This window comes from Camelina sativa, chromosome 16 (assembly GCF_000633955.1).
Source record: "Camelina sativa cultivar DH55 chromosome 16, Cs, whole genome shotgun sequence".
In the NCBI taxonomy this organism is placed as follows: Eukaryota; Viridiplantae; Streptophyta; class Magnoliopsida; order Brassicales; family Brassicaceae; genus Camelina; species Camelina sativa.
Genome location: NC_025700.1, coordinates 414,874 through 440,710, shown reverse-complemented (window position 1 = coordinate 440,710; position 25,837 = coordinate 414,874). Strand labels below are relative to the sequence as shown.

General features: G+C 37.6%; 5 protein-coding genes and 3 long non-coding RNA genes across 14 annotated transcripts; 6 read left to right on the top strand and 2 right to left on the bottom strand.

The window, feature by feature from the left end:
* Window positions 1-1,135, bottom strand: LOC104749046 (NADH dehydrogenase [ubiquinone] iron-sulfur protein 5-B-like). The gene is made up of 2 exons (XM_010470619.2): window positions 937-1,135; window positions 1-258 (listed from the first exon to the last, which is right to left on the bottom strand). The coding sequence occupies exons 1-2, from the start codon at window positions 1,084-1,086 to the stop codon at window positions 157-159; spliced, it is 252 nt and encodes an 83-aa protein (XP_010468921.1). The 5' UTR covers window positions 1,087-1,135; the 3' UTR covers window positions 1-156.
* Window positions 1,236-3,405, top strand: LOC109129688 (F-box/LRR-repeat protein At2g43260-like). Its single transcript, XM_019238279.1, has one exon. It carries the CDS (start codon window positions 1,834-1,836, stop codon window positions 2,365-2,367), a length of 534 nt encoding a protein of 177 aa, XP_019093824.1. The 5' UTR covers window positions 1,236-1,833; the 3' UTR covers window positions 2,368-3,405.
* Window positions 13,492-13,937, top strand: LOC104749045. The gene is made up of 3 exons (XR_761294.2): window positions 13,492-13,575; window positions 13,695-13,771; window positions 13,897-13,937. It is a non-coding gene; the product is annotated as an uncharacterized LOC104749045 (long non-coding RNA).
* Window positions 13,952-15,699, top strand: LOC104749044. The gene is made up of 10 exons (XR_761293.1): window positions 13,952-14,079; window positions 14,169-14,224; window positions 14,311-14,384; window positions 14,477-14,532; window positions 14,619-14,687; window positions 14,784-14,837; window positions 14,956-15,124; window positions 15,339-15,382; window positions 15,495-15,561; window positions 15,658-15,699. It is a non-coding gene; the product is annotated as an uncharacterized LOC104749044 (long non-coding RNA).
* LOC104749042 lies at window positions 15,745-18,536 on the top strand. Of its 5 annotated transcripts, none has more exons than XR_761288.1 (11): window positions 15,745-15,837; window positions 15,945-16,012; window positions 16,126-16,196; window positions 16,304-16,362; window positions 16,526-16,590; window positions 16,676-16,776; window positions 16,869-17,018; window positions 17,136-17,205; window positions 17,320-17,398; window positions 17,497-17,735; window positions 17,857-18,536. It is a non-coding gene; the product is annotated as an uncharacterized LOC104749042 (long non-coding RNA). The 5 variants fall into 5 exon arrangements; XR_761291.1 differs by having other exon boundaries at window positions 15,745-16,012; window positions 16,869-16,888; window positions 16,978-17,018; XR_761289.1 differs by having other exon boundaries at window positions 15,745-16,012; window positions 17,497-17,603; window positions 17,680-17,735.
* Window positions 18,654-21,243, bottom strand: LOC104749041 (double-stranded RNA-binding protein 4-like). Of its 2 annotated transcripts, XM_010470618.2 has the most exons (5): window positions 21,161-21,243; window positions 20,561-20,810; window positions 20,244-20,463; window positions 19,597-19,755; window positions 18,654-19,385 (listed from the first exon to the last, which is right to left on the bottom strand). In XM_010470618.2, exons 2-5 carry the CDS (start codon window positions 20,789-20,791, stop codon window positions 18,928-18,930), a joined length of 1,068 nt encoding a protein of 355 aa, XP_010468920.1. In that variant the 5' UTR covers window positions 20,792-20,810; window positions 21,161-21,243; the 3' UTR covers window positions 18,654-18,927. The 2 variants fall into 2 exon arrangements, with proteins under 2 accessions (XP_010468920.1, XP_019094053.1); XM_019238508.1 differs by lacking the exon at window positions 21,161-21,243 and having other exon boundaries at window positions 20,561-21,154.
* LOC104749040 (mitochondrial zinc maintenance protein 1, mitochondrial) lies at window positions 21,316-22,610 on the top strand. Of its 2 annotated transcripts, none has more exons than XM_010470616.2 (3): window positions 21,316-21,651; window positions 21,779-21,858; window positions 22,330-22,610. In XM_010470616.2, the coding sequence occupies exons 1-2, from the start codon at window positions 21,411-21,413 to the stop codon at window positions 21,856-21,858; spliced, it is 321 nt and encodes a 106-aa protein (XP_010468918.1). In that variant the 5' UTR covers window positions 21,316-21,410; the 3' UTR covers window positions 22,330-22,610. The 2 variants fall into 2 exon arrangements, with proteins under 2 accessions (XP_010468918.1, XP_010468919.1); XM_010470617.2 differs by having other exon boundaries at window positions 22,310-22,610.
* LOC104749039 (21 kDa protein-like) lies at window positions 23,179-24,064 on the top strand. Its single transcript, XM_010470615.2, has one exon. It carries the CDS (start codon window positions 23,337-23,339, stop codon window positions 23,904-23,906), a length of 570 nt encoding a protein of 189 aa, XP_010468917.1. The 5' UTR covers window positions 23,179-23,336; the 3' UTR covers window positions 23,907-24,064.

The window sequence follows — 25,837 nt, the reverse complement described above, 5'->3', positions numbered from 1 at the left end:
AGACAAGAAAAGATAGTAAATCCATTGCAAAATTCAAACTGAAAACGATCAAACAAAGTTTGACACATCAACATACAGAAATCTTCAAGAACCCTTTTTTGTTTATTCTTCTTCTTCTCGGCTGCAAACTTTGGAGATAGGAGGAGAATACTCAGATTAGTGATGAGTAGGAGTCCCATCCCCGGTATCTTCGCCTTTCCTTGAAGCTGCTCTTAGTTTACGTTGTTCCTCTTTGTATATCCTGTTTCTTCGTTGGAACTACAACAAATACACAAATAAGCCATCCTCCCTTATCAGTCCATCTACCATAAGCCTTATACTAACCAAGAATCTACAAAGCTTTGGATGTTCTCATAATTTCACCAGCAACCCTATACATTCAGTTTCATTGGCTTCTCTAACACGTCCATGATGTCAATACAGAGAGAACATCTACGTCAAAGTTGGACAAATGGTTCCATTTGAAGGATCAAACAGGGACATGAGCTGAAGAGTAAGCCTCAACTTCCAAACTTAACAGCTAAATAGTTCATGGGGTAAAACTAAATTTCAAACAAGGGAAGCGGCGGTGTTAATATAAACCTAATCTCTACGAGCAACCTAGTGAAAGCATCCACATTTAAACTTGAGAGAGAATGCAATTCATGTTAACCACGAGACTTTTTTTAGTTTCAAGAAAAAGTTTGCTTATGTTTTTATGCATCTAATAAGACATATAAGGCAAACGAAACAACTAGTTTTTGAGGGATTGTTCCAACTGGTGATTCAAAAACAATCATGATTGATCTAGGGTTTCGTAAAGACGACTGGTAACAGGGCGAAGAATCATCAAATTAAAATCAGCAAGACTGATCAAAAGCGTGAAATTGAATACTACTGAAACACAGAGAACGGATTGAAAGAACCCTAAAAAAAAGGGAAGATAGAGAAACGGACCTCTTTGGAATGGTGAAGACACTCGAGGTAGTCTTCACGAAGAAGAGTACAATCTTTGGGCTCTCTGCAATGAGACATACATTCACTGAAGTCCATCCAGAAATCGTAACATCTCCCTTTGTTCCCCGTTATCCCCCACCCCGACGCCATTTTTGCCTTCTTCTTCTCTCCGCTTGAGATCTCTCGAGACTTCTTCTTCTTCTTCGCCTGATGATTGATTTTCAAGGATCCGAATATCATTCGGGTTTACCCGAATTAATCCTTTAATGGGCCTTTATATTATGGGCTTTAACATAAATACTCGTCGACGTTGTCACAACAAACCCCTGAGTTCACTTACACAGCACATATCTTATTGCTCAAGAAAAAGATGGAAGAAGAAGAAGAAAACCCTAATCCAATCTACATAGTTTCCGATCTGGTGGAAGACATACTCCTTAGGCTGACCTTGAAACTAATAATCAGATGCAAAACCGTCTCAAAACAATGGAAGTAAATACTGGAGTCCAAGAGTTTCGCGGAGAGGCTTAAGCGTGTTCAAAAGAACCCCAAAATCCTTGCTGTCGGAGAGAGCCACGGTTCCAAGGAGACGCAGAGATCGACATTGTCTATTTACAACGCCTTGAAACCACCACACGACCTTGGTTGACATGTGACTGTTTGGTTTGCATCCCTGTACCAGATTGAATCAACGTTTTGAACCCTTCCACCGGAGAATTCCTTAGATTCCCTACAGGCCCTTTTGACTATGGGATCGAACTCGTTCCCCGTAAATTCGTTATTTATTTATTTATTTATTATTATATAAGAATGAATATATTCGTTTCCTTGTCTTAAAAGTTACTACTTACTACAATCGCAGAAGTATGGCGTTACATATTCCCTGGATACTGGGCGATGGGATTCGGTAAGGATGAAGTTAGTGGGAGCTATAAAGTAGTGAGGATGTTATTTGATTTCAACGATTTCGAGATTCTTGATGTTAACACTGGGGAATGGCGGAAACTTACCCCGGCTCCTTACAAGGTTGAAGCAACAAGGAAGTCGGCGTGTGTCAATGGTTCCATCTACTGGTTAGACTTTAAGCATAGGTTTAAGATACTAGCTTCGGATCTTCACACAGAAGAGTTCCGGGATGTTTCTGCACTTCCGCCGTCTAGGTACACCCCTGCAGCTCAGATAGTGAACCTTGAAGACCGTTTGGCCTTTTCCGACACAGGTTTTGGTCCTGAATGGCTACTAGAGATATGGAGCATGGATGCACAAGAAGAAACTTGGACTATGACTTACTTCATAACTTTAACCATAGTTATTTCCCCGATATATTGGAAAAGGTGGTTCACCCCCATTGCTGTTTCTAAGCAAGGGAATATTTTCTTACATGACAGTGAGAAGAGGTTGTTCAAATACTATCCGTATACAGACAATTAGTGGTCTAACTCCTTTAGTCGAAAATCTAGCCCCACTTCCTTCACAATCAAGATGTGTTCTGAGTATCAGCACATCTGGATACCAATATGGACTTAGCTATTTACAACCTGGACGTGTTAGCACAACTCCGCAACGATCTACGATATCTAGTATCTTCGGACGGATGGAATTGATGTTCCCTAATATTTTGCTTACCTCTACTCTTGTGTCTCTCGTTATTTTTGGTTATAGTTATAAATATTCTACTTGAATAGCGGTGGTTACTTATCTAGTGTCTCTCCACACCGTTATGTCTACATCTTACTAAATTTTATTTATTCTCGTAAGCTTTTCCAATTTCCACAACCTCTTATCACTTAATCTCGCCTTGTTTCTTCTTATAAACACAATCATGCTTCAAATTTTACTGTTTGTTTATTTCTTGTGTATTATCGAGTAGTTAAATTGTGTGCAGGTACAAGACTTCTAGTGATGTTATTATGAGAAGTTGTGTTTAGGAACTCTCTCCAATGAGACATGCATGTCTTCGCTAAAATCCATCCAGAAATCCTTTTGTTTCCCACACCCCGACGCCATTTTCTCTTCCCTTTTCCGTTTGGCAAATTCCACAGAAACAGTGATTTGGATGGATGGAATTGCTGTTCCCTAATATTTTTTGCTTACCTCTACTCTTGTGTCTCATTATTTTTGTTTATAGGTATAAATATTCGACTTGAATACCGGTTACTTATCTAGTGTCTCTCGACATCGTTATTGAGGTGTGGTTCGATCCGCTTATGTCTACATTTTACTAAAAATCCCATAGTTTTGCGGCTATGACTTCTTCTGCTCATCAAAATCTCTCTTCTTTAGTCTCATTCAGGTCATCATCATCATATGTTTCTTCTTTTACAAAGAAAGCATAATGTTGTTCTCTTGCTTTCGTTTCTTTTGTTTACCATTATTGCCCACAACGTTAATTTAATTTATTTTCAAGCATGATGGATTGAAAGAAGAGAACAGTCTATACTCTCTGTAGCATGTAAATAGAAGAAACGTTTAAATATTCAAGATGGTCCAGGTTGCAATGACTCAGATTCAGGATCTCTTTTGCTAGGCTAGAAGAACAAAACTACGTTACGAAAAACTCCCGGGATCCGATAACCGAATGAAGTATCTACTCCCAAGCTTTTGTAGCTTTCATCTTCTCAGAACACGGCTTAAGCTACAAAAATATAAAGTTACCTCATCTTACCAATTTATTAACAGAAATCAAAACGGAAGTTGAAACTGGTCATGATACCTTGGGCAGGGAAGTAGACAATTTGTAGCAGATACAAGGACTGTGTTCAAGCAAGGCTTTGTGCTAGTAGCAGAAGCTGCGGTAGACCTGTTTGCAACCAAAATAAGGTGTTAAGATCCTTAATCTTGTGTCAGAGAGCATACTGAAACGATGGAACAATAAAGCTGTGTGAAGCATTTTACCTAGCAACAATGCTCCCAACGGATTCGGTTTCAAGACCAGACCCGTAAGCAAAAAGTGTTTCTAAACCATGTAACAGGAAGTTTTCCACTAAAGTCCCAAAAAGAGCATCAGTGAACTTGACAAGCAGGATTCTTCTGACAGCATCATCAATCCGGGTGACAGGAATTACTTTGTTTATCACCAAGGACATAAGATCATTGGCAAACTCAGTAAAGTTAAAGGGGACCATGACCTGCATATGTAAAATTATTTCATTAGCACACAAGTAACATTTTCCGTTCCCGGTCCAGGAATGTCTGTGAAGTTTGAAACACAAACCATATCAATTCCAGCTTGAACTGCAGCTCGGACAGAAGATGTGTAGTTTGTATGCGGTGGTGAGGAAATCATATCAACACCGTGCCAATCCGAAGTAAAAGAACCCTGCAGATAATCATAGAGATGATAGATAAGTTGGAATTAGAACTCAAAATCAACTCCTTGACCTAAGAATTCACACATGCTCTATAAAAGGTTCTCTTCACGACTCTACAAAATACATCAAGAAAGGGCAATATTCATTTAGAAATACTACTGCCAGAACACAGAGCATGTGCATTGATGTTAAGGGTACCCTTAAGATACCTTGTGATAAGCTCAGTATTTGCATGCATCTTCTAACCATTCCAGCTTGACTATGAAACCATCACTGTGGTAACACCTTTGTAAATTGCATCACCATAAGCAGGCATGTGGTAAAGCAGTTACCGTGAAATTCTCATTTATTCCTCGGGTTGTCCCACCATCTCCCACATAATGCTTGGCACATGCTGCAATTTTATCCCAGACAAAATAACACGCATGAAAAGAAGAACATACTTATGTAAGGCTCATATATAACAACCAAATTAGCAAAAGCTTTACCTGCCACCAAGAAACGGAACGCCATGCTTATTGTTGGAAGGAGGCTCTCCTTGTAAAACAAGATTGACATCTGTCAAGTCTTCCACAACTTTGTGATCCTCTCATAACACCTACCCCTATCTGGGATCTCTACAAACCTACAAATAGCGAGTGAGAAAAAACTTTAACAAATGTCCAAAGTACCAAAGATATGAAAGAGTGCAAGATCTATAAGACTTTGGCAGAAGGTGAGAACTTATAATAAGATCCAGAATACAGAAACTTTACTGCCATGCGAGGAGCAAATGTGTATGAAATTCCAGTGGCTCTGACTTCGACTGCAGTAGCTGCTCCAATCCTCTTAACCAGATCAGGATCCCTGTTGAAACAAAAATCTATCAGCAAAAGAACTGATGGTCACATTCATAAAAACAGAGACGGGAAACATGCAAAACCAAAAAAACGTTTCAGCTCCTGTCCCTGTTTGATCCTTCTAATGGAACCAAGAAGCAAGGGTGATAAGCAATTATGATACCTGATTTGCAGAAACCTAAACATTTACTAGATATATGAAATATGTACCTTCACCTGGTACCGAGCAATAGCTTAAAGAAGTCTTTCTTTGTCCTTAAATCATTTTTCCGGAATTCCAGCATCGTTCTTCCCTCAGGGGATTCCTATTATTCTATCAATAAATAAACTATTTCTTTTAGTAAAGACTCTTTGTTCGAAAGATAAGTGGAACGAGGTAAAGGTGATTCAGTAATACCTGACAGGCTCTCTGCATACTTCTCCCCTGTAAGTATAATTCACTGTTAAGTTAGAACCAAAAATCCAATGCAACAAGAATAAGGTTAGCACATAGTGCAAGATACAAAATAAGTTACTAACGACATAAAGGTCTAGTTTCTATACCTGTACAGTCCCATTCTCTTGGCAAGATTTAAAATTTTCTCATAATCCCTTCGATCCATTTTGCCTCTGGAAACAATTTCTTGTTGGCTAACAGAACGCCTAACTTCCACTTCCACTAATCAACATTGGCCACAGAAGATGAAGCCTATAAACAAGTTCACGCAATGTATCAAATCATTTCCCAACTAAAAAAGTGAACAAAATAAATGAATTAATAGCTTACTCAGGGGATTTCTAAGACCGCTGGCTAAAGTATAAGAGCAGGAAGCTGCTGCACCTTTTTGGCAGCTTGACTCAATGCACCTATTAGCTGTTCTGCTGTTCAGAAACTGATTCTTCAATGACGATTGGGGATTACACCAAACCTTCAACATATTCTTCTTTCAATCTCAGAGGTCTCCTGACAGTCAATTTCGATGACATTATGATTTTACTTTCTATCCTGCATTTTTTGTGAGAAACCTCTTATGTGGTTCAATGTAAAGACGTAAACAAATTTTGAAAAGAGTTTAAGACTTTTAGTATATTACCAGTGGAAGTCTCATATTTGTTGTCGCCTTTGCGTTAGCATCCTGAATCAATATCTCCATCCTCTATAGATTCGTCAATGTTGAAGGAAGCCTCATGTAACAATTCAATCTGCAGATAACAAAACACTTAAAAAACTTCGAATATGCTTGTGAGCTTAAAGATGAGAAATGACAAGTAATAAAGTGTTTACTCAAATATGATCCAGCAGCGAGTAAACCACCACCCAAAATTCCATCTACTTTCGACACACAGGGACCTGGAAAGCTACAGTATGAACCAACTGAGCTGAAACAGAAACGTGATGCATATAAAATCTGGAACTGAGAAAATATATAGTATTTTCACTTATACACGTGAATTTGGACATACTGCAGCAGCGATTCAAACAATTAATGATTATTGTAAGTTGAGAATGAACAAATATATGAATCACTTACAGAAATCGAGAAAAAGGATATTAATTTTCCATTCTATCGTTGTTGTTGCAGCGTCATATAGTGCATCATCCCCGATTCTGTGAAGAAAGTGAACCACCAAGAGAAGCAACAAAAGAAAAAACCAAAATATCAGTCTCCTTCCGATCTAAATTGTAACGATGACCACAAAAAAAAAAAAACCCAAACTTTGCAGATGAGGACATGTAACATCTTCAACAGGGGGCCTGAAAGAAACATGATAAAACCATATGTAACAAGACTTGAAAAAAACAAACGAGTAGTGAAAGAAGATGCATTTCAAGTAACGGGAATTATACTTGCATGGGATAAGTGTGTTGTCCACGGTTCTCTGATAAACTTCCCAGAAGCTGCATCATATTCAATAACTCAACATCTGTATAAAAAATAGGTTGAGCATCTGATACAATTAGACAATAAGATAAATAACTAAGTACATTTAGGATCTGATACATTAACCTTTTGGACTGCAACTGGTTTTGAGTGATCCACAGGGCCTGAAAGAAACATGGTAACACCATATGTAACAAGACGGTAAAAAAAATCAAACGATTAGTGAAAGAAGATGCAATTCAAGTTTTGGGAATTACTTACAGGGCATAAGTGTTGTCCACGGTTCTATGATAATCTTTCCAGAAGCTACATCATATTCAATAACTCCACGTCCGGTTTTGAGCTCCAATCTGTTACAAAAAACAACTTGGCCATGCTGCAGCAATTCAAACAATGATCACTGTAAGGGAGAATCAAGTTAGGATCTGATATAGTAAGACAACAAAGCTAAATAATTCAGTACATGCATTTAGGATCTGATACGTTTACCTTTTGGCACGATTTAGCTAACACGAGAGTTGGTTATTCTAGGCAGGCTCCACACATACCTTCAAGAAACATTCCAACCTACAAAAGAAAAAAACACATGGTTAGTTAATCCAAAGTATCCTATTAAGTATATCAAAGTTTGAAACCTTAACTGAATAGTGAACATGTTTTATTAGTTTTAGATGGAGATTAGAGACAAAAAGGTTTCACCATTAGGAGGACATGTAACATCTCCAACTGGTTTTGGGTTGATCCACAGGGCCTGAAAAGTAAAACCATATGTAACAAGACATTCAAAAAAAATAAACGAGTAATGAAAGAAGATGCAAATTCAAGAATCGGGAATTATACTTACAGGGTATCAGTGTGTTGTCCATGGTTTCATAATAACCTTCTAAAAGCTGCATATTCAATATAACCTCCACATCTGAATTAAGGATTAACTTCAAACGGGTATACATAAAAAAACAAAACAAAAACAGTAAAGAAAAGGACTTTGAGATCACTCATAGAGATCTTGACTCCTGAAAAAAATGCCAATTCGATCTCCAGAATAGGATTTGACCATCGTTGTGTAAGACTGCAACATCTAGAGAAGGAAGAAGCAACAACAAAAACCATTAAAAAATAAGATCTGTTAGTTTTTCTATTGTGTGTGTAACGAAGAATAAACTTTAAAAGGGCGGATTTAGACTCACAGCTTATGGATGAGGAGAATTTGAAGTGGTCAAGGAGGAAGACTCAGAACCTGTCTCGAGTGACCTCAGCAAATTAAAGAACGCATCACCAGCATTCCGCATATGATACTGCAAAAAATGGATTTCATATCAAAAAGAAAGAAAAATAAACAAGACAAGGGAGTAGAAACCAAAATGTTGCAGCAAAACATTAGTTGTCAATCATACCTTCAAATGTTGCCATGGAGCAAATGGTGGGAGCCCAAGAATCAGAAGAAGTAAAATTAAGTGAAGTGAGACCAAATATTATCAAATACCAACTTCTTCTAAGAGAAAGTAACACAAGGTGTTCCTGCAGGAACCCTTCTTTGCTAACACAAAGGAAGTACCACCTGCAAAATGGGATGCGTTACAAATTCAGCATATTAAACTACAAGTATAAATTGTGCCTTATGGTTTTGGTAAACCAAGGGAGGCAATGTTACCTCCCGTTGTGGTCGATTGTCATCCAAATCTGGCCGGTAATTGGAAAGAGGAAACCTTGCTTGCCACAACCACTTTCCATAAATCTCACTGTTAAGTTACCAAAAACACAATGAAACAAGAAATCAGGTTAGCACATAGTGCAAGATACGAAATTGGTTTTGAAAAGATAAAGGTCTAGTTTCTATACCTGTACATTCCCATTCTCTTGGCAAGATTTGAAATTTGCTCATAATCCCATCGATCCCTTTTGTCTTTGGAAACAATTTCTTGTTGGCTATCATTGGCCAACAGAACGCCTAACTTCCACTTCCACTCATCAACATTGTACACGGAAGAGAAAGCCTACAAACAAGTTCACGCAATGTATCAAATCATTTCCCAAGTAAAAAAGTGGATCGAATAGAATGAATTAAGTAGCTTACTCAGGGGATTTCTAAGACCGCTGGCTATGCATCCTTGATAAGAGCAGGAAGCTGCTGCAACGTTCTGGACCATCTAGAGAAGCAACAAAGGAAAATATATATATATATATCAGTCTCCTTCTGATCTAAATCGTAACAATGACCCCAAAAAAAAGCGCTAAGCTGATTTTAACTCAATCTGTGTGTGGAGATTGGAGACAAAATATTTTACCTTTTGGAGGACATCTGACATCTCCAACTGGTTTTGGGATGATCCATGGTGCTTGAAAGAAACAAGGCATAATTGTTGTTCACTGTAAAATTAAATGTAGCAAGACGTTAAAAGATGTCATTCAAGTATCGGGAATTACTTACAAGGCATAATAACTATCTGCAAGCAGCCTCCTTCCTCGAGTCCACTAGCCATCACAGTTTCAAAAGCTCATCATCATGTACAATCTGCAACATAGCAATGATAAGCCACACTTCAGTCAACAAACGAAACATCTGGGCTATTCACTTGGGTCCATCTGATATGTGTATCCTCCATGGCCAACAACACTACTCTTCGGTTTCACCAAAATCCATAGCTCTCGTCTCAGCTACACAACACAGAACATCACAAAGAAGACAAATCAAAAACAATATGACAAAACCACCCAACAGAGATCAAAACGAAAAAAATAAGAAAAAGCAAAGTTGGAAGACAAACCGTGGAGGAGAAAGAGAGGAGCTGGATTGCGGGTAGAGGAAGCAAGAAGGTGTGAAAAACGACATGTAGCAGACACAATCTCTCCTAAGTTCTGGCTTCATACATACATGTCTCGATGGAGAAAAGCACCGTTGACTTCAGCTCTGAGTACAGGGAACTCTAATCACGGACCTGAAATTGCTGGGAAATTGCGTGAGAGAGGGAAAACTAAAAACATGTAAAATAGAAAGCAGAGAAAAACACGTAAATTGAGTTTGGCTCTGCAAGCAACCTCTTTCCTGAGTCCACCCGTCAACAGAAAAAACATCAGCTGGGGGCCCTTCACTTGGCTCCTTGGGTTATGTATCTTCCATGGCCAACACAACACGCACCTACCAGAAAGAGACATGCCAAAACATATGGAACATTGTCGGATCCACAAGAAAAAGAAAAGATATGAAGATTCAGAGTCAGAGAAACAGACCTTATTATTTTTAATGTAGCAACTATCATATAATGGAGGTAAATCTTCTTTCTTGTCCAAGATATCAGCGGCAAATTTGAATGGCTTCAAGGCATGAACCTCATCAAACATCCATGCAAACATAATATCACCTAAATAAATCCATGGCCAAAAAAACAGAAAAAAAATTATGAGAATTTGCAAACAAGAAGAAGAAGAAGGATGGAAAGATATAGAGAGAGTGAGATTAGAGAGTACCAAGTTTAATTGTTTAGGAAAAGGTCTTCTAGGGCTTCCTCTTTAAGACCTGGTTTAGCAAAGCGTAGCTCAGATACTTCTCCAGCAGCCATCACAACTTCACTAGCTCATCATGTACAACCTGCAACATAGCCATGATAAGCAACACTTCAGTCAAGATAAATGTTTCCAAGCCAACTACCAAAAAGAGAGAGAAAAAATGGAACCTTGGCCACTAAGTTTGATATGCAAGCAAGCAGCCTCCTCGAATCTACCGTTCTATGATTATTTCCAGAAGCTGCACATTCAATAACTTCCACATTTGAATAAGGATTAACTTTAAACATGTAAAAAAAAAAGAAACAGTGAAGAAAAGGATTATTAAATCACTTACAGAGATCAAGAAAAAGGATAGTAAATCTCCATTCCATCGTTGTTGTTGCTGCGTCATATAGTGTGCATTATCCCGGATTCTATGAAAGAAAGTGAACCATCTAGTGAAGCAACAAAGAGAAAAAAACAAAAATATCAGTCTCCTTTTGATCTAAACCGTAACAATGACCCAAAGAAAAAAAAACTTTTAAGCAAATTTTAACTCAATCTGTGTGTGGATTGGAGATAGAAAGTTTTACCTTTTGGAGGACATGTGACATCTCCAAATGGTTTTGGGATGATCCACAGGGGGGGCCTGAAAGAAACATGGTAAAATAAAATGTAACAAGACATTAGAAAATCAAACTGAGTAGTGTAAAGAGATGCCATTCAAGTATCGGGAATTACTTACAAGGAATAATTGTTGTTCACTGTTTCATGATAAACTTTTCAGTAACTTACAAGGAATATTTGTATCTTCCTTCCATGGCCAACAACAGCCTTCCGTTTCACCAAACTCCATAGGTCTCGTCTTAGCTACACAGCACAGAACATCACAAAGAAGACAAATCAATCACCAAATAGAGATCAAAACGAAAAAAAAAGAAAAGAAAAGAAGAAGAAGCAAAGTTGGAAGGCAAACCGTGGAGGAGAGAGAAAGAGAGAAGCTGGATTGCAGGCTGAGGAAGCAAGAAGGTGAACATGAGCCATTACTTTCATTGGAATAGTAAACATGATTCATTTGTTTCAGATGCAGATTAGAGACAAAAAAAAAAGGTGTTACCTTTTGGAGGACATGTAACATCTCCAACTGGGTTTGGGATGATCCACACAGGGCCTGAAAAGTAAAAAAACCATACGTAACAAGACGTCAAATAATCAAACGAGTAAGTAATGAAAGAAGAAGCAAATTCAAGTATCTGGAATTATACTTACACAGGGCATAATAAGTGTGTTGTCCACGGTTCTGAGATTACTTTTACCACACACACAAGCTGCATCATAATCCAATAACCTCCACATCTGAATAAAGGATTTAACTTGAAACAGGTTAAGAAAAAGAAAACAGTAAAGAAAAGGAATTTGAGATCAGTTAATTACAGGGAGATTAAGAAAAAAAGGATATTAATTTTTGATTCCATCGTTGTTGTTGCAGCGTCACATAGTGTGCATCATCACCACCTCTCATACTATGAAGAAAGCAAAAAGAAAACAACAAAATATCAGTCTCTCATTCCGATCTAAATCGTAACTATAATGAAAAAAAAAAAAAAAAAAAACCCAAACTTGAAGCCGACTTTTAACTCACTCTGTTGTCAGTGGAGCGTAACTTGAAGACCGTGTTGAATGAGTCATCATCCATCAGTAGAATCAGGTTGCCTGTAAAAGAGAGAAACAAATCAATCAAAAAAATACAAACTTTTTAAAAATCAAACTCCTTTCGAATCAAACCCTAACTCAATCAAATCAGAAAGAAAAAAAAAAAAAATCGAATTCATAGATAAAATTGAGAAGAAGGCGAAAACAAAATACCTCAGATCTGTTCAATACCCTAGTTAGTCGCCGTAACAACCAACGCTCTCTCGCTATATCTTCAGATCGCTTCAGACATGTTTGCTCCTTGTCGGCATAAGAACGAACCTGGCCTCTCTTACTCTTTTTTTTATTTGTCTCTCTTTCAGGTGGTGAAGAAGAGTCTCTCTCTCTCTCTCTCTCTCTAATCTTTGTGTCAGCAGCAAAAGTGAAGATGAGAAGACAACAAGACCTCTCTGTGCTTATTTATAGCGAAGTCCCCCAACCCCAACGGGTTTATTAGAAAAAAAAAAAAGAAAAGGAAAAAACTCATATCTGATCACAGCCATTAGATGCAATTATATTTTAGATCCGACGGTGGATACATCATTGAACAAAAAAAAGAAATATCTAAAAAAAAATCATATTTTATCTCAGCCATTAGATGCAGTTGATATTTTTGATCCGACGGTGAATAGATCGTTAAAACAGAAAGGAAATATCTAAAGCAAAAAAGAAAACTAAAAACATTTTTTCCTAAATCTACGTGGCACTACCCAACGGTTAAAACAATAAAACAAATCATCATATAATATTTGGCCGCTTTCTCATTACAGCCATTAGATGCAATTGTATTTTAGATCCGACGGTATATAAAACATTCAAAGAAAAAAGCATATAAATGACGAAAACAACATCATGGACTCGTCGGGATTACAAGATTACTACCCCAGCTTCTTTTTGAAGTAACGAAAGAGAACCAAAAAAAGAAAAAAAAGATATGAGTGATGTGATTAGAAGAAGTAATGGAGCATTATAATTTTCTTATAGAGAATTTAGTATATGTCGGTCATACTTTAACCTAGCTATTATTTGCTTTTCTATTTTTGAACCGTTAGATTCATTAATCTAGGTTTTCCTTTTTTTTTTTTATTTAGCCCAATTTTGATCTATATTGGTGATTGATTACTACTGCTTAGCATGAATCTCTCTAGCTAACGGCTGGATTCGTAGGTTTAATGCGGATGACTGTTAAAACATGAATGCTTTTAGATTACAAAAACAAAAAATAGGAAAGGAAATATTGCCAGCTGGACAAAAAGAGTCTTGTTTGACTACCGACTTAATCTTACCCGTTAAAACATGAATAAGATTAGATCTAGGCCGTTTATAAATATAATGCGCTCTCTCATTCACATCTTCCTCACTATTTTGTTTCTTCTTCGTTCTCGTTCCTCTCTGTAGTGAGTGTAAAGTCTCTCCGCAAGCTCTCTCGTTTCGTTGGTTGGTGCTGGACCAGTATTCTTCTAAAACTAGTTTCTGATTTTTTTTATTTGAATCTATCTATTAGTTTTTCAAACTTGCTTATTTTTTTTCTAGGGTTTGGTTTCTAACTTGTTGTTCTGTTCTTTTTTCAGGTTTTGGATGATGCTTTTATCAATCGATGACGACGGCTTTGATGGAAACGCTTCTTCTCTGTGCCACGTCTTCAGGGGTTTTGTTCCTCTGACTCTCTAATACAGCATCTTCACTAGTTTCTGATGTTGCTGTTTTTTTTGAATCGATCATTGGGTTTTCTAGGGTTTGGTTTCTAACTTGTTGTTCTGTTTTTTTTTTCAGGTTTTGATGATGATGATGATGATAGCTTTGATGGACACGAACTAGTCTCTTTTTTTTTTTTTTTCTAGGGTTTGGTTTTTAACTTGTTGTTCTGTTTTTTTTTTCTTTTCAGGTTTTGGATTATTTCAAGTATTGGATGATGCTTTGATCGATCAGTGATGGCTTTCATGGATATCTTAATGGGTTTTGTTCTTCGTCTTAAGTCTTAATACATCTTTTCCTTTTTTTCTATTTATAAGTGGATTAACATCTCAGTCTCTCTTTTGTTGCAGATCATGTGATGGCTTTGACTGATCCTTGTCACTCTCATTCAATTTTGCTCTTCAGGGTTTGGTTTCTAAGTTTATAGATTGAATCGTTCAAGGCTTTTTGTTTTGTTCATGTGATTTTTACTTCTATGCTATGTTATTTCAGGTATTGGATGATGCTTTGATCGATCAGTGATGGCTTTGATTGACACTCTTCTTCTGTGTGCTACGTCTTAATGGGTTTTGTTCTTCCTCCCCAAGTCTTAATACATCTTTTACTTTTTTCTATATATAAGTGAATTTATAACATCTCAGTCTCTCTTTTGTTGCAGATCGTGTGATAGCTTTGACTGATCCTTGTCACTCTCATTCAATGTTTCTCTTCAGGGTTTGGTTTCTAAGTTTCGAAATTGAATTGTTCAAGGCTGTTTATTATGTTCATGTGATTTTTACTTCTTTGCTATGTTATTTCAGGTACTGGTTGATGCTTTGATCGATCAGTCATGGCTTTGATGGACTCCTTCTTCTCTGTGACACGTCTTGGTGGGTTTTTTTCTTCCTCTTAAGTCTTAATACATCTCTTACTTTTTAATTTCTACATATACGTGAATTAACATCTCAGTCTCTCTTTTGATGCAGATCGAGAAGGCACCTGGATTACTGACTGCGTGGGAGGTTCAAATAGAAAACATCGTGGGAGTTTAACATTATGATCTCTGCTTAGTTTAACTTTATGATCTCTGCTCAGTTTAACTTTCAGGTTACCTTAATATTGGCTAATTTTAATACTCTGTTTCTTGTGTGTTCCCAGATGTTCTTGTCGTGTACACACACATTCAGATGAGAGATGCTCCACAAATTCTTTCCTTTATTGATTTAATTGTTGCACATGTGACAAGAGGTGGAAGACGAGTGAGTGGAAATTTCAAATTTATGACACTGTGGTGGGTGATGTCATACCTGTCAACATTGGCAATCAGGTAAGTGACATGTTCTCTCCTCTTCATTTTGTTTTTGTCCATACTACCATGTGTCTAATCGATATTAAAATGTATCTTTAGGTTTGATTTTTATCCGCTCATTTTTTATTATGAAGGCTCCACTCCACCCGCTTCTGAATTGGCAAAACTCATCCTCCTCCTCCTCCTTCTTCGGTTTGATTTTACTTACTTTTCCTTGTGTTGTTGTTTGTAGATTCTGGTTGATGATGATCCCATTATGATGATTCGCTCTCACAGGTTTTGTTCTTTTGTTTTTGAGATTCTTCTAAACTGTTAGTTTCACTTGCTTATTTTTCCTAGGGTTTGGTTTCTAACTAATTGCTCTGTTTTTTTTTTTTTTGACTTTCAGGTTTTGGATTATGCGTTTATCAATCAATCTGTGATGGCTTTGATGGACACGCATGAACTAGTATATGGTGTCTTTCTTTGAATCGATCATTGTATTTTCACTTGCTTGTCTTTTTCTAGGGTTTGGTTTCTAACATGTTCTGTTTTTTTCTTTTTCTTTTCAGGTTTTGGATGATGGCTTTGATAGTCAAGCTTCTTCTCTGTGCTACGTCTTCAGGGGTTTTGCTCTTCCTCTTCCTCTTAATAGATCTTTTACCTTTTTTTTATATAGGTTTATTCCTTCCGTTTCTTTCTTCGTCTTGCAGGTACTGTTTCTCGATGCTACTTCTTTAGGCGCTCTGATGGTTTCCTTGCTCTAAACGCATCTCTATAATTTGAATTTTCACTTTGGTGTGGTGGTCTTTTTTCTTCTAGTTACTAATTACTTGGCGTTTTTGTATTGTTGGTTTAGATTTGTGACAAGAGGATCCAACTTCAAATCATCGCTCCACCAGCTTCTGAATTTACACTCCTCCGACGGTTTGATTTTGCTTACTTGTTTGGTCTCCCTCTCTCAATTTATTATTTTTTTATTATTATTTAATCAAGGACTTTTCAAACATGATTTTGATCTTTCTTATTGGATGTTTCAGGTTTCAAGTGAAAACATCTCTGTCTCTCTTTGATGCAGAGTCCTCGAGGCAATGGGATTACTTTATGGGAGGTTTGATTTTAGAAATTGTATTTTTTTAACTTGTCCTTCTAATGTACTACATTCTGGTGGATGATGCTATGATCGCTGATTTGCTTCTCTTTTTGATGTCTCTTTAGGGTCTGTTACAAAGTCTGGGCTCCTCTGATGCACAAGGCTGGACATGTGGTTTATTCAGGTACTTCCTCCTCTCATATGCTTTGTGATGGTGGTGTGTGCCACTGGGGAGTTCCTCTACATTATTTTGCCATGTTATTGAAAGTTTCATTTCAGGTTCAAAGTACGAGTTGCTGATCTTCCTAGTGAGGCTAACTAATTGGTGTCGTCTCTTTTCCATGTAGAGGTTCTATAGGAGAAAAGCTGCTAGCTAGCTCTACCAATATGATTCACAAGTCGTAGAAGAGAGGTTCATGCTTCTAAATCTATGATTCCGCTTTAAATCTACTGAGTTGTGGTGTGTGATCAGAAATTTCTTCTCTTCTAACTCTCAGAACGTTGAAACATTATAATGGCGACAAGAGAGCAAACAAGTCAGAGAGCGAGAGGTGTCCCAACAAGTTCGTGTTCTTCTATATCCTCTGCTCCATCATTTGTAAGTAAAAAGTCCCTGTTAGATTATTTCATTATAGTCAGTTTAACTATTGACTGAGTTTTTCTTGATACCATTGATGGTTTTGATTGCAGGTCTGAGTGAGAGTGACGATGTAAGATCATATGAGTACTAAAGAATCATTTTTTGTTGATTAAAAGTTGTCTGATGATGAATACATCTGCACTATGGCCATAAAACTAGTCACACAGTTATCTCAAGCCAAAGGCAATCATCAAAAAAAGGTAGGTGACATCATTCTTAATATTACTTGATTTCATGCCTTCTTTATATGTACTAATATACTTCAGAAAGAAAGAAAACTAAACGAAACCAATGCTTTCTGTTGTTATTTAATGCAGCTTTTGGCTGCTCCAGCTTTGCCTGCACTGCGCCATCAAAGAAGTTACACCACATCTGCCAATTTTTCAGGTACATATCCTTGCTTTATCAGAGATAAGCATCAGTTTAGAACAGATTCATAGCTTAATATTAATCTACAAAGGATCGAATTTCTTACTGTTGCTTAAAATTTCATCTTGAAAGTTTACACAATAGCAAGGGCTAACCTAAGGCAAGAGCTAGATGGTCCAACGTTGGAAACAACCCTCTGCTTACTCTATAAGTAACCTCAAAATCCTCTGCTTTTTTTCCAAATTAGTTATTGCGTTGACTCCAGTAAATTCTCAATTCAAGAAATTTCATCTTTTTTTATTTGTGCAGCTTCGGTTCCTAGAACCAGATCAAGGAGATCATCACTCAAAAGTAGAGACTATGTGAAACTTCCATGTATGATATACCATGAGAAACGTCCAAGAGAAGACCTCAAGGTTTTGTGACAATCGTCCATCACTATCGTTTAATGTCAATTACTTTTAACACTTCTTATTGTTTCATGATAAAAAGCCGTGTTAGAACCAGTAGCTACAACACAAATGAAGGCAAGCTCAAGAAATAACAAGGTAACACCCAAAATCAAAAACCCTTCATCTGAGAGAGAGTATCATGACTTTATATAACAGACTCATAGCTTAATGAAACTGTTTGACTAATCTGCAAGTATCTCATTACTTACTGTTGCAGGAATTTCATATTCAAACAATGGCAAGGGCTACAATGGCTTCAAAAAAGTGTGCAAGCAGATTTGAAGCTTCTTTTCACCCCTATATAAAAGTTGTATCTACGCATAAAACACTTTATATTTCATTCCATCTGACATTGCCTTTATTTTCCTTGCACGCATCATTATAATTGGAGGCCTAACCTGCTTACACACTTTTTTGAAGCTATTGTAGCCCTTACAACAATAGTTTTGTTGTTTTCCTTAAGCCATCTGATATTGTTTCTTGTTCTTTTTACAGTAATTTTTACTGATGCGAATCTCGGCTTGGGTATGCCATGACCGAGCAGATTGAAAACAAGGAAACGTTCATCGTGCTTGTACCCCCAAACCACGACTGCTAGAAAGATTAGCTAAGTGTGCTGAAGAATCAATCTTCACTTTGGCCAAGAAACCAGTCATATATAGTTTGTCTCAACCCAAAGACAGGAGTCATCAAAAAGTAAACTCTGCTTCTTAGAATTGAATATCAAAATGAAAACAAAAGAACATTCCTCTAGAGCGAAAGATACAACTGAACTGAGTATCACAAACGAAAACAAAAGAACATTCCTCCAGAATCCAGATCACTATTAAAATCAAGTACCAGCTGCGCTTGTCTAACGAAACGAAACTGAACTGGATGACTCCATCACCGTATAACAGATATCTTACAGTACCGACGTGTTGCATTTTTTTTTGGGTTTTCCCATTCTCTAACCTCTCTTCAGTCACTTAAAGGTTAGTTCACTCTTCCCTCTTGTTTTTGTGTTCTTTGATAAACAACAAAACAGTTTAGTAACTTTAGAGAGAATAATACAAAGACTAGATTGTTCTTTTCGGATCCCGTGGATGCTTTCTTACAAATAGTAAGTTCACTGCGATTTTCTTAGAATCTATATATCATTACACAGCACTAGGTTATTGCTGAAGAAAACCAGAGACAAAAGCCTAAACCTATTCGATTAAACACTGTATCTCTCTACAAACAGATGAGATATAGCGTAGCTTACCATTCTATCTCCACACTTACTATGCATCAAATATTGATGTCTTTACGGTTTCATGACACGATAGGCAATAAAACTATCATCCCTAAAGAGCATCTCCGCGTCTTGAGGAAGAGTTATCTCCGGGTTCCACGGACGACAAAATACATGTTGGCCAGTTGGTATACTCAGGTGGCCAGTTCCCATTATGAGCTTCTTCTTCTCACTCTCATCTACACATACACATGGTGAAAGTTCTCTACCATCGTTTGTGGGATTCTGAGGCATACGCAAAGTACAAGCTGCAATGTTCCTCTTGATACCATTGGTAGCTGGTGCATTACGAGCAACAAGGTTCGTAGGATTCTGAGGTATAGGCGATGAAGAAGCAGCAATTTTCATCTTCATAGAATCACTAGTTGGTGCATTAAGAGTGCCATCGTTTGTAGGATTCTTAGGCACACGCAAAGCAACATTCCTCTCCTTAGCATTACTGGCTGGTGCATTATGAAGATCTGGAAATTCTGCACAGAATGAAGATTGTAGAGCATGAGTTTTGAATGAATAAACAATCTTGACCAGTTACCATAAATTTGAATCCATTTCATGCAGTTAAGTAAGGGGAGATACGTCCCTCTGACTGGACCACAAATCATAGCAAAGGAAGAGAGATTTCCCTATAACAAACAAACCAAAAGCATTATTAATGTGAGGTAGCTTTTAAAGAAGACTAACCATTTTCATCCACATTAATACACTTTGCTGGGGCTTCAGGGGTCATCACCACCTGGGAAGGTTGGGACTGGATCTCTTGTAGAATGCTCTTCACATTTGAATTTACAGCTTCTTGTCTCTCACAAGGCAAAGAAGGCCATGAGGTCTGGTTCGAGTTCCCTGTACATCATAGATTATCACCAACTTGTCTCGTTTGACTTTTTAACATTGGGAATATGCATCAAGATAATAAAATAAAATGGTTTTAAAACAAACAAACAAACAAACAAATAAGTTGTTTCATGATTTGTTCGTTGTGAAACTGCTCACCCTCATGACCCAATTTCTAACTTGGGCCATGTAGAAGAATATCATGAGAGGAATACTGATCTAGAAAAGTTCAAAAGATTGACAAGAAGAACCTCAGATGCAATTAACAAGATTAACTTTAGTCAAAATGTCTACAGCTGAATGGAATTTGAAAAACAGTTCACAAGAACAGAGGTAAACAATCTATAATGAGAAACAGTCCGATCATTTCTTATCTCATACCATGCACCAACTGAAAAATAACATAACTTGCTGATTTTGAAATATTTGATTGACCATTTTTAAAGGAATAAATAAGACAATGAAAAGCAAGGGATGTTAAAAGGTTAGATACATACCAGTTTTGATACTCATGAATGCTACTTTAGCAGCGCTCGTTTCAGCCAACTTTTTGGTTTTTGCCTCTTCTCCGCTGAAGACCTTCCCAGCAAACTCAACAGTTGAAGTAAAAACTGGCAAATGCGATGGACCAGATGTAACAGTTGCATAAACTGGTAACAGAGAATTTCCTTTCTGAGCAATCTCTTGTAACAGGTTCTTGTATGCAACATCAATTCCCTGAATAAACAAAAAAAAATGATAGATAAGATAAAATCAGATTTTGAAAAAGCACATAAACTGTGATCCAAAAATGAGGGTGTGGGGGGGAACTAGCCTCAGGACTCTGTGGCGTCAATGAAGCCAATGCTATTTTGGCAGCGGCATGTTCAGCCGATTTAAGAGTCGGAAAGAATTCATGGCTCTGGAAAGTCTGGCCACAAAATGTAACCTTAGATCTAAACCGAGGAGCATGAGGAGCCCCTTCTCGCTCAGTGACATACGCGGGTAGCTCCAGATTTTGTTTGAGGGCATATGCTTGCAGCTGACCTTTGTATACATGATCCATCTCTAATCTCTATCTAAAGCTGGAGAAATTAACAACAAAGAGAAAACAATAAAGCCAAAAAGCATATAAACCAAATTCAACAAACCTCTTCCATACTTAACAGTCTTTGAACAACCAAAAAACGAATTATACATTACTAACAACGCAATTAAACTTTTGCATGGCTAATTTGAGGATTCAAATGACTAATTTTACAGAGGTATGGTTTATATAAACCAAATCTCCACATACTGCTTCTGAGTTGGTCAATTTCAATGATTGTTCGAATCGATGCAGACTGAATGATCTAGGGTTTCGTATCATTCAAAAAAAAAAAAAAAGGCGTGAAATTGAAGCTTTAGAACACATGAGCGAATTCAGAAAGCGTACCTCTTTGGGAATGGTGAAGACACTCGGAAGTAGTGAACGAACGAACACGCAAATACGCATTCATTCGCCCAGTAAATGATAAATTAAATTCTCTAAGGATCCGACCGATGCGCTCATTAATGGGCCAAAAGGTAGGCTTAGTCATAAAGGCCCAATGAAACTCGAAGCCGCGATCAGAAGGTACCATTTCGATTCCTCAAGGAGACGGCGGAGGAGGAGAACAAAAGGTTGAGAAGGGAAAGGAGTAGAAATGGTGACCGGAGAAGCGTTGATCGCGTACAGAGCCCTGCTCAGGGCCACGAGGAAATCGTTCGCCGGAGATACCGAGATGCTGAAGGCTTCGGCGTCCGAGATCCGTAAGAAATTCGATGAAAACCGCCACGTGGCTTCCGGCTCCGACATTACTCGCCTTCTCGAAGAGGCGCGTGAGGCGACGCAGTTCATTTCCACTATGATCGTTCAGGCCAAACTCAACGAACGCGGCGGATACGGTACGTTTTTTTTACTCATTACACTCTTTTTTATCTTGCACGCCATCTGTTCGTTGAATTGCGTGAGTGCAAAAACTCGATTTTTCTTGGAAACTTGATTTTTTTTTCCAATGCTTCTGTGTTGTAGAGGTGAAAGCAAGTCAGGATCACGCAGGAGCTACTTTGGAGCTTCCATCAGAGGAGATGCTTCGGAAAAAAACTGTATGAGTAAGTCTCAATGATTTGACCACACTTAAAGACTTTCTGAAATTGCCACTTAAGCCTTACTCGTTTTGTTTAATCCGGAAAGGTGGAACTTTTTTTTTTTTGTCATCCTCAGTTTGTTTTCTCTCTTTACAGCCAAATTTAATCAATAAATGAACTCCTTACATACGTTTTTGGATGAATCTCGTCCATTTCTGTTCTATTAAGTGTTTAAGAATTGCAGAATCTTATTTGACGTTCATGCCTTATATTTTGATACTGGTGTGAGTTAGCCTATAGACACTCAGTTTCATATTTTTTGAATCAATGATCTTAGGAGCATTGTATTATTATTGTCTTAGAGACCCATTTCTTGTATCATACTCAAATCCATGTCACTGCTTACTACAAGTTTCGAATAGAACTATCCTCAACATCAGCTTAGGGCTTATCTCTATAGTGCTCCTTGTCACAGTTGCTTGTGTGATATCACAGAGTCTAGTAGGAAGTTTGAAAAAAGGAGTTTATGCCGGAAGAGTGAAGCCATGATGGTCCCATAAGTATGGTTCATTTTGCAATGAAAACCACTACACAGTCCCCTCTCTCTCTCTCTCTCTCCTTACCTCCCATTCATGACTGTCCATGGTTTTGCTCAGGAGTCCTTTATGATCTTCATGGTTTTAAGTTCCAAGTCTCTCTTATTAGTGTCTCAGTCATGTCTTTTGTTTCATAGGAATCATGTGAACCTTCATAACCATATATGCTTCGTTCTCTCAGTTCATGTGAGTTTAATTCAATTTTTGAAGCTGTATTCATAAATGCTCACGCATTACGTGATTACGTTGTATATAAGAACTCACGCACGTCCTACGAAAGTATTGTAGCTATGGCGTGAAGAGGGGGGAAAAGTAATTAAGAAAAGAAGGATCCGACGAGATATGGTCATGGGCCTCATGGCGATGACAACATTAGTAAATGATACTACAAGCTTATGCCGTACTTAACTAGATGATCTTCCATTTATAAACAGTTACTGGTAATGTTTTCAACCTTTGTTAAATCCGCCTGGTAGAGCGAGTATTAGACGGACCAATGATTACCTAAACAATAAATAAACCAAATTGAATGAGATCTCTAGTTTTATTAGTTAGAGTAGTTGTTGAAAATGGTTTTTAATTTTAAAAAATCTGATATTTGTGCCTAATAAGTAATCTAATTGGGAAGGAGTAGTTGTCGAAAAAAAAGTAACCAAATTAGGAGTTAACTAAATCAAACGAATTGCGACCAATTTATAACGTCGAACATAGCGTTAGAAACGTTGTGATCATAACTCCGACAACTAAAAATGGACCGCCATACATACTTTTTATACTTTCACTTTTAAACCTACCAGAAACCCAAAATTAAATTTATACGTGTCTATATATACGATCTCTCTCGTCGACACCAATTTTGTATAAAAGATTACAGATATTTCTTATTACAACACATAAGAAAACTCCATGAGTTCTTCTATCGCATTTGCACTTGTCTTCTTTCTCCTTTCTCTCAATCCAACTTCATCATCACCGTCGAAACGCAACAGCTACGTACAAAACGCGTGTAGCGTTACACACTACCGAGATCTCTGCGCTAAAACGTTATCGCCGTTTGCATCAGTCGCCAAGAACAGTCCCAGCAAATGGGCACGTGCCGGTGTCTCCGTGGCCATAACCGACAACAAGGACGTCCTTAGATACCTTCTCAAAACGCGGCTTTCAACGGTCGGGAAACGCGACCGCGTCGCTCTTTCGGACTGCCGAGAACTGCTACAAGACTCTCTTGATAGTCTCCACAAGTCCTTGGCCGTCCTCCGGACACTCAAAGCCAGCGAGTTTCAGCAGCAGATGAGCGATCTCGCCACGTGGCTTAGCACTTCCCTCACGGACAAGGACACGTGTATCGATGGGTTTGAAAAGACGTCGTCGAAGTCATCAACGGTCAGGATGATTCGGCGGAGAGTCACCACGTCTTTGTATATCTCCAGCAATTCGCTCGCACTCCTTAACAAACTCGCGGCTAATGGTCTGTAAAAGTCATAAAATTTTACCAACCTTTAATATCCATGTATGCGTATAACAATAATAATTAGGATGATTTACTCAATTGTTATCCGAGTAATATTACCAGAATCAAAAAAAAAAATTTAGTATTAGAATATTTCGGATATTTTTAAAATACTCAGCGTGCTCTTTTTTTATGTAACCGGAAAAAATGTTATTACAAAAATACCATTATTATGTCAGATCTCACGTCAGAAATCGTTGACGTATAACCAAAACTCAGCCATAACGCGTTACAGATGAGTTATGGAAAAAAACATTTGAGTAAGAGCGGACGGTTGAGTTATAGCATAACTCAACCAAGCATTACGGTTGACTTATTAAAATCTGGTTGAGTTATGCTATCACTCAACCATCCTTACGGCTGACTTATTAAAATCTGGTTGAGTTATGCTATAACTCAACCGTCCTTACGGCTGAGTTTTCACCCGATGGTTGAGTTGTCAAAAGTTTGGCTGAGTTATCACTACGACACGGCTGACTTATGAGCAACTGTTACGGTTGAGTTATCGTACAACTCAACCGTAATAGGCTGACTTATCGTACAACTCAGTCGTGATAGGCTGACTTATCATACAACTCAACCATTTGACGGTTGACTTATTAACAAAAAATTAATTACTAGAATGTTATTCAGTTACGGCTGACTTATTAAACGATACGGTTGACTTATTAAACGGTACGACTGAATTTGGCAGCAATTTTTATGCTTTTTAATTACTGTAATGTTTTTTTAATTACTGTAATGTTTTTCATGTTGTGGCTGAGTTTTATATAGGCTGAGTTATTTATTGTTTAATGGATGACTTGCCACGTCGGACGCAGCATCCATGTCAGCATTCCACGTCATCTTTTTTTTTTCTCCGGCAATACGAAACGTCGTTCGACTCTTTATTCTTATACTTCTTCTTCACTTTTCTTCTTCACCTAGTTCTTTCTACTTCTTCTTCACATTGTTCTTCACCTTGTTCTTCTACTTCTTCTTCACCTTGTTCTTCATTTTTCTTTCATGGATCCAGTTCCGGTTCTAGTTGTTTCCGGTAATTGGGTAAAGACACAGAGATATGTATTTAACACCGACGATAGAGGTTGTATATTTGTGCAGATAGATGGAGGCACAACACACGACAAGCTTGTTCTTGAATACTAAGGATTGGACACATTTAGCCATAAGCTAAAGCTGAGCTACAGTTTCTCAAACAAGGCACTGAAACTAATGGCGCATGATACTCCACCAGTTTTTATCTCCAATGATCGACAGTTGCAATGTTTTTTGGGGCTATGGAAAACCGGTCAGCTACGTCTCTGTGTAGAGTTTTCGGCGAAAGAGTCTACAAAAACTAGTGGAGTCGACGAGACCTTTCGTCTTCCCGTAAATATTATAACTCAGCCGTAAAGTCATATATATCAGCCATTTATTTTAATATTGTTTCTCGTGATAACTCAGCCATAAAACACAATAACTCAGCCGTAACATGAATCGACGAGACCTTTCGTTTTCTTGTAAATATTATAACTCAGCCGTCAAGTCATATGTATCATTCATTTACTTTCAAATTGTTTCTTGTGATAACTCAGCCATAACTCACTATAACTCAGCCGTCACATGACCTTTCGTTTTCCCGTAAATATTATAACTCAGCCGTAAAGTCATATATATAATCCATTTACTTTCAGATTGTTACTTGTGATAACTCAGCCATAACTCATTACAACTCAGCCGTCACATGACCTTTCGTTTTCCCGTAATGATTATAACTCAGTCGTAAAGCGATATTTTGGCGGAAAACCATCAGTTAACCTAATAATAGACATATTTCCATTCTAAATTTAAATTTTGAGTTATAATAATTTTAATATTCAATTGTTGGAGAAATACTTTTAGAAAAATAAAATTCTAA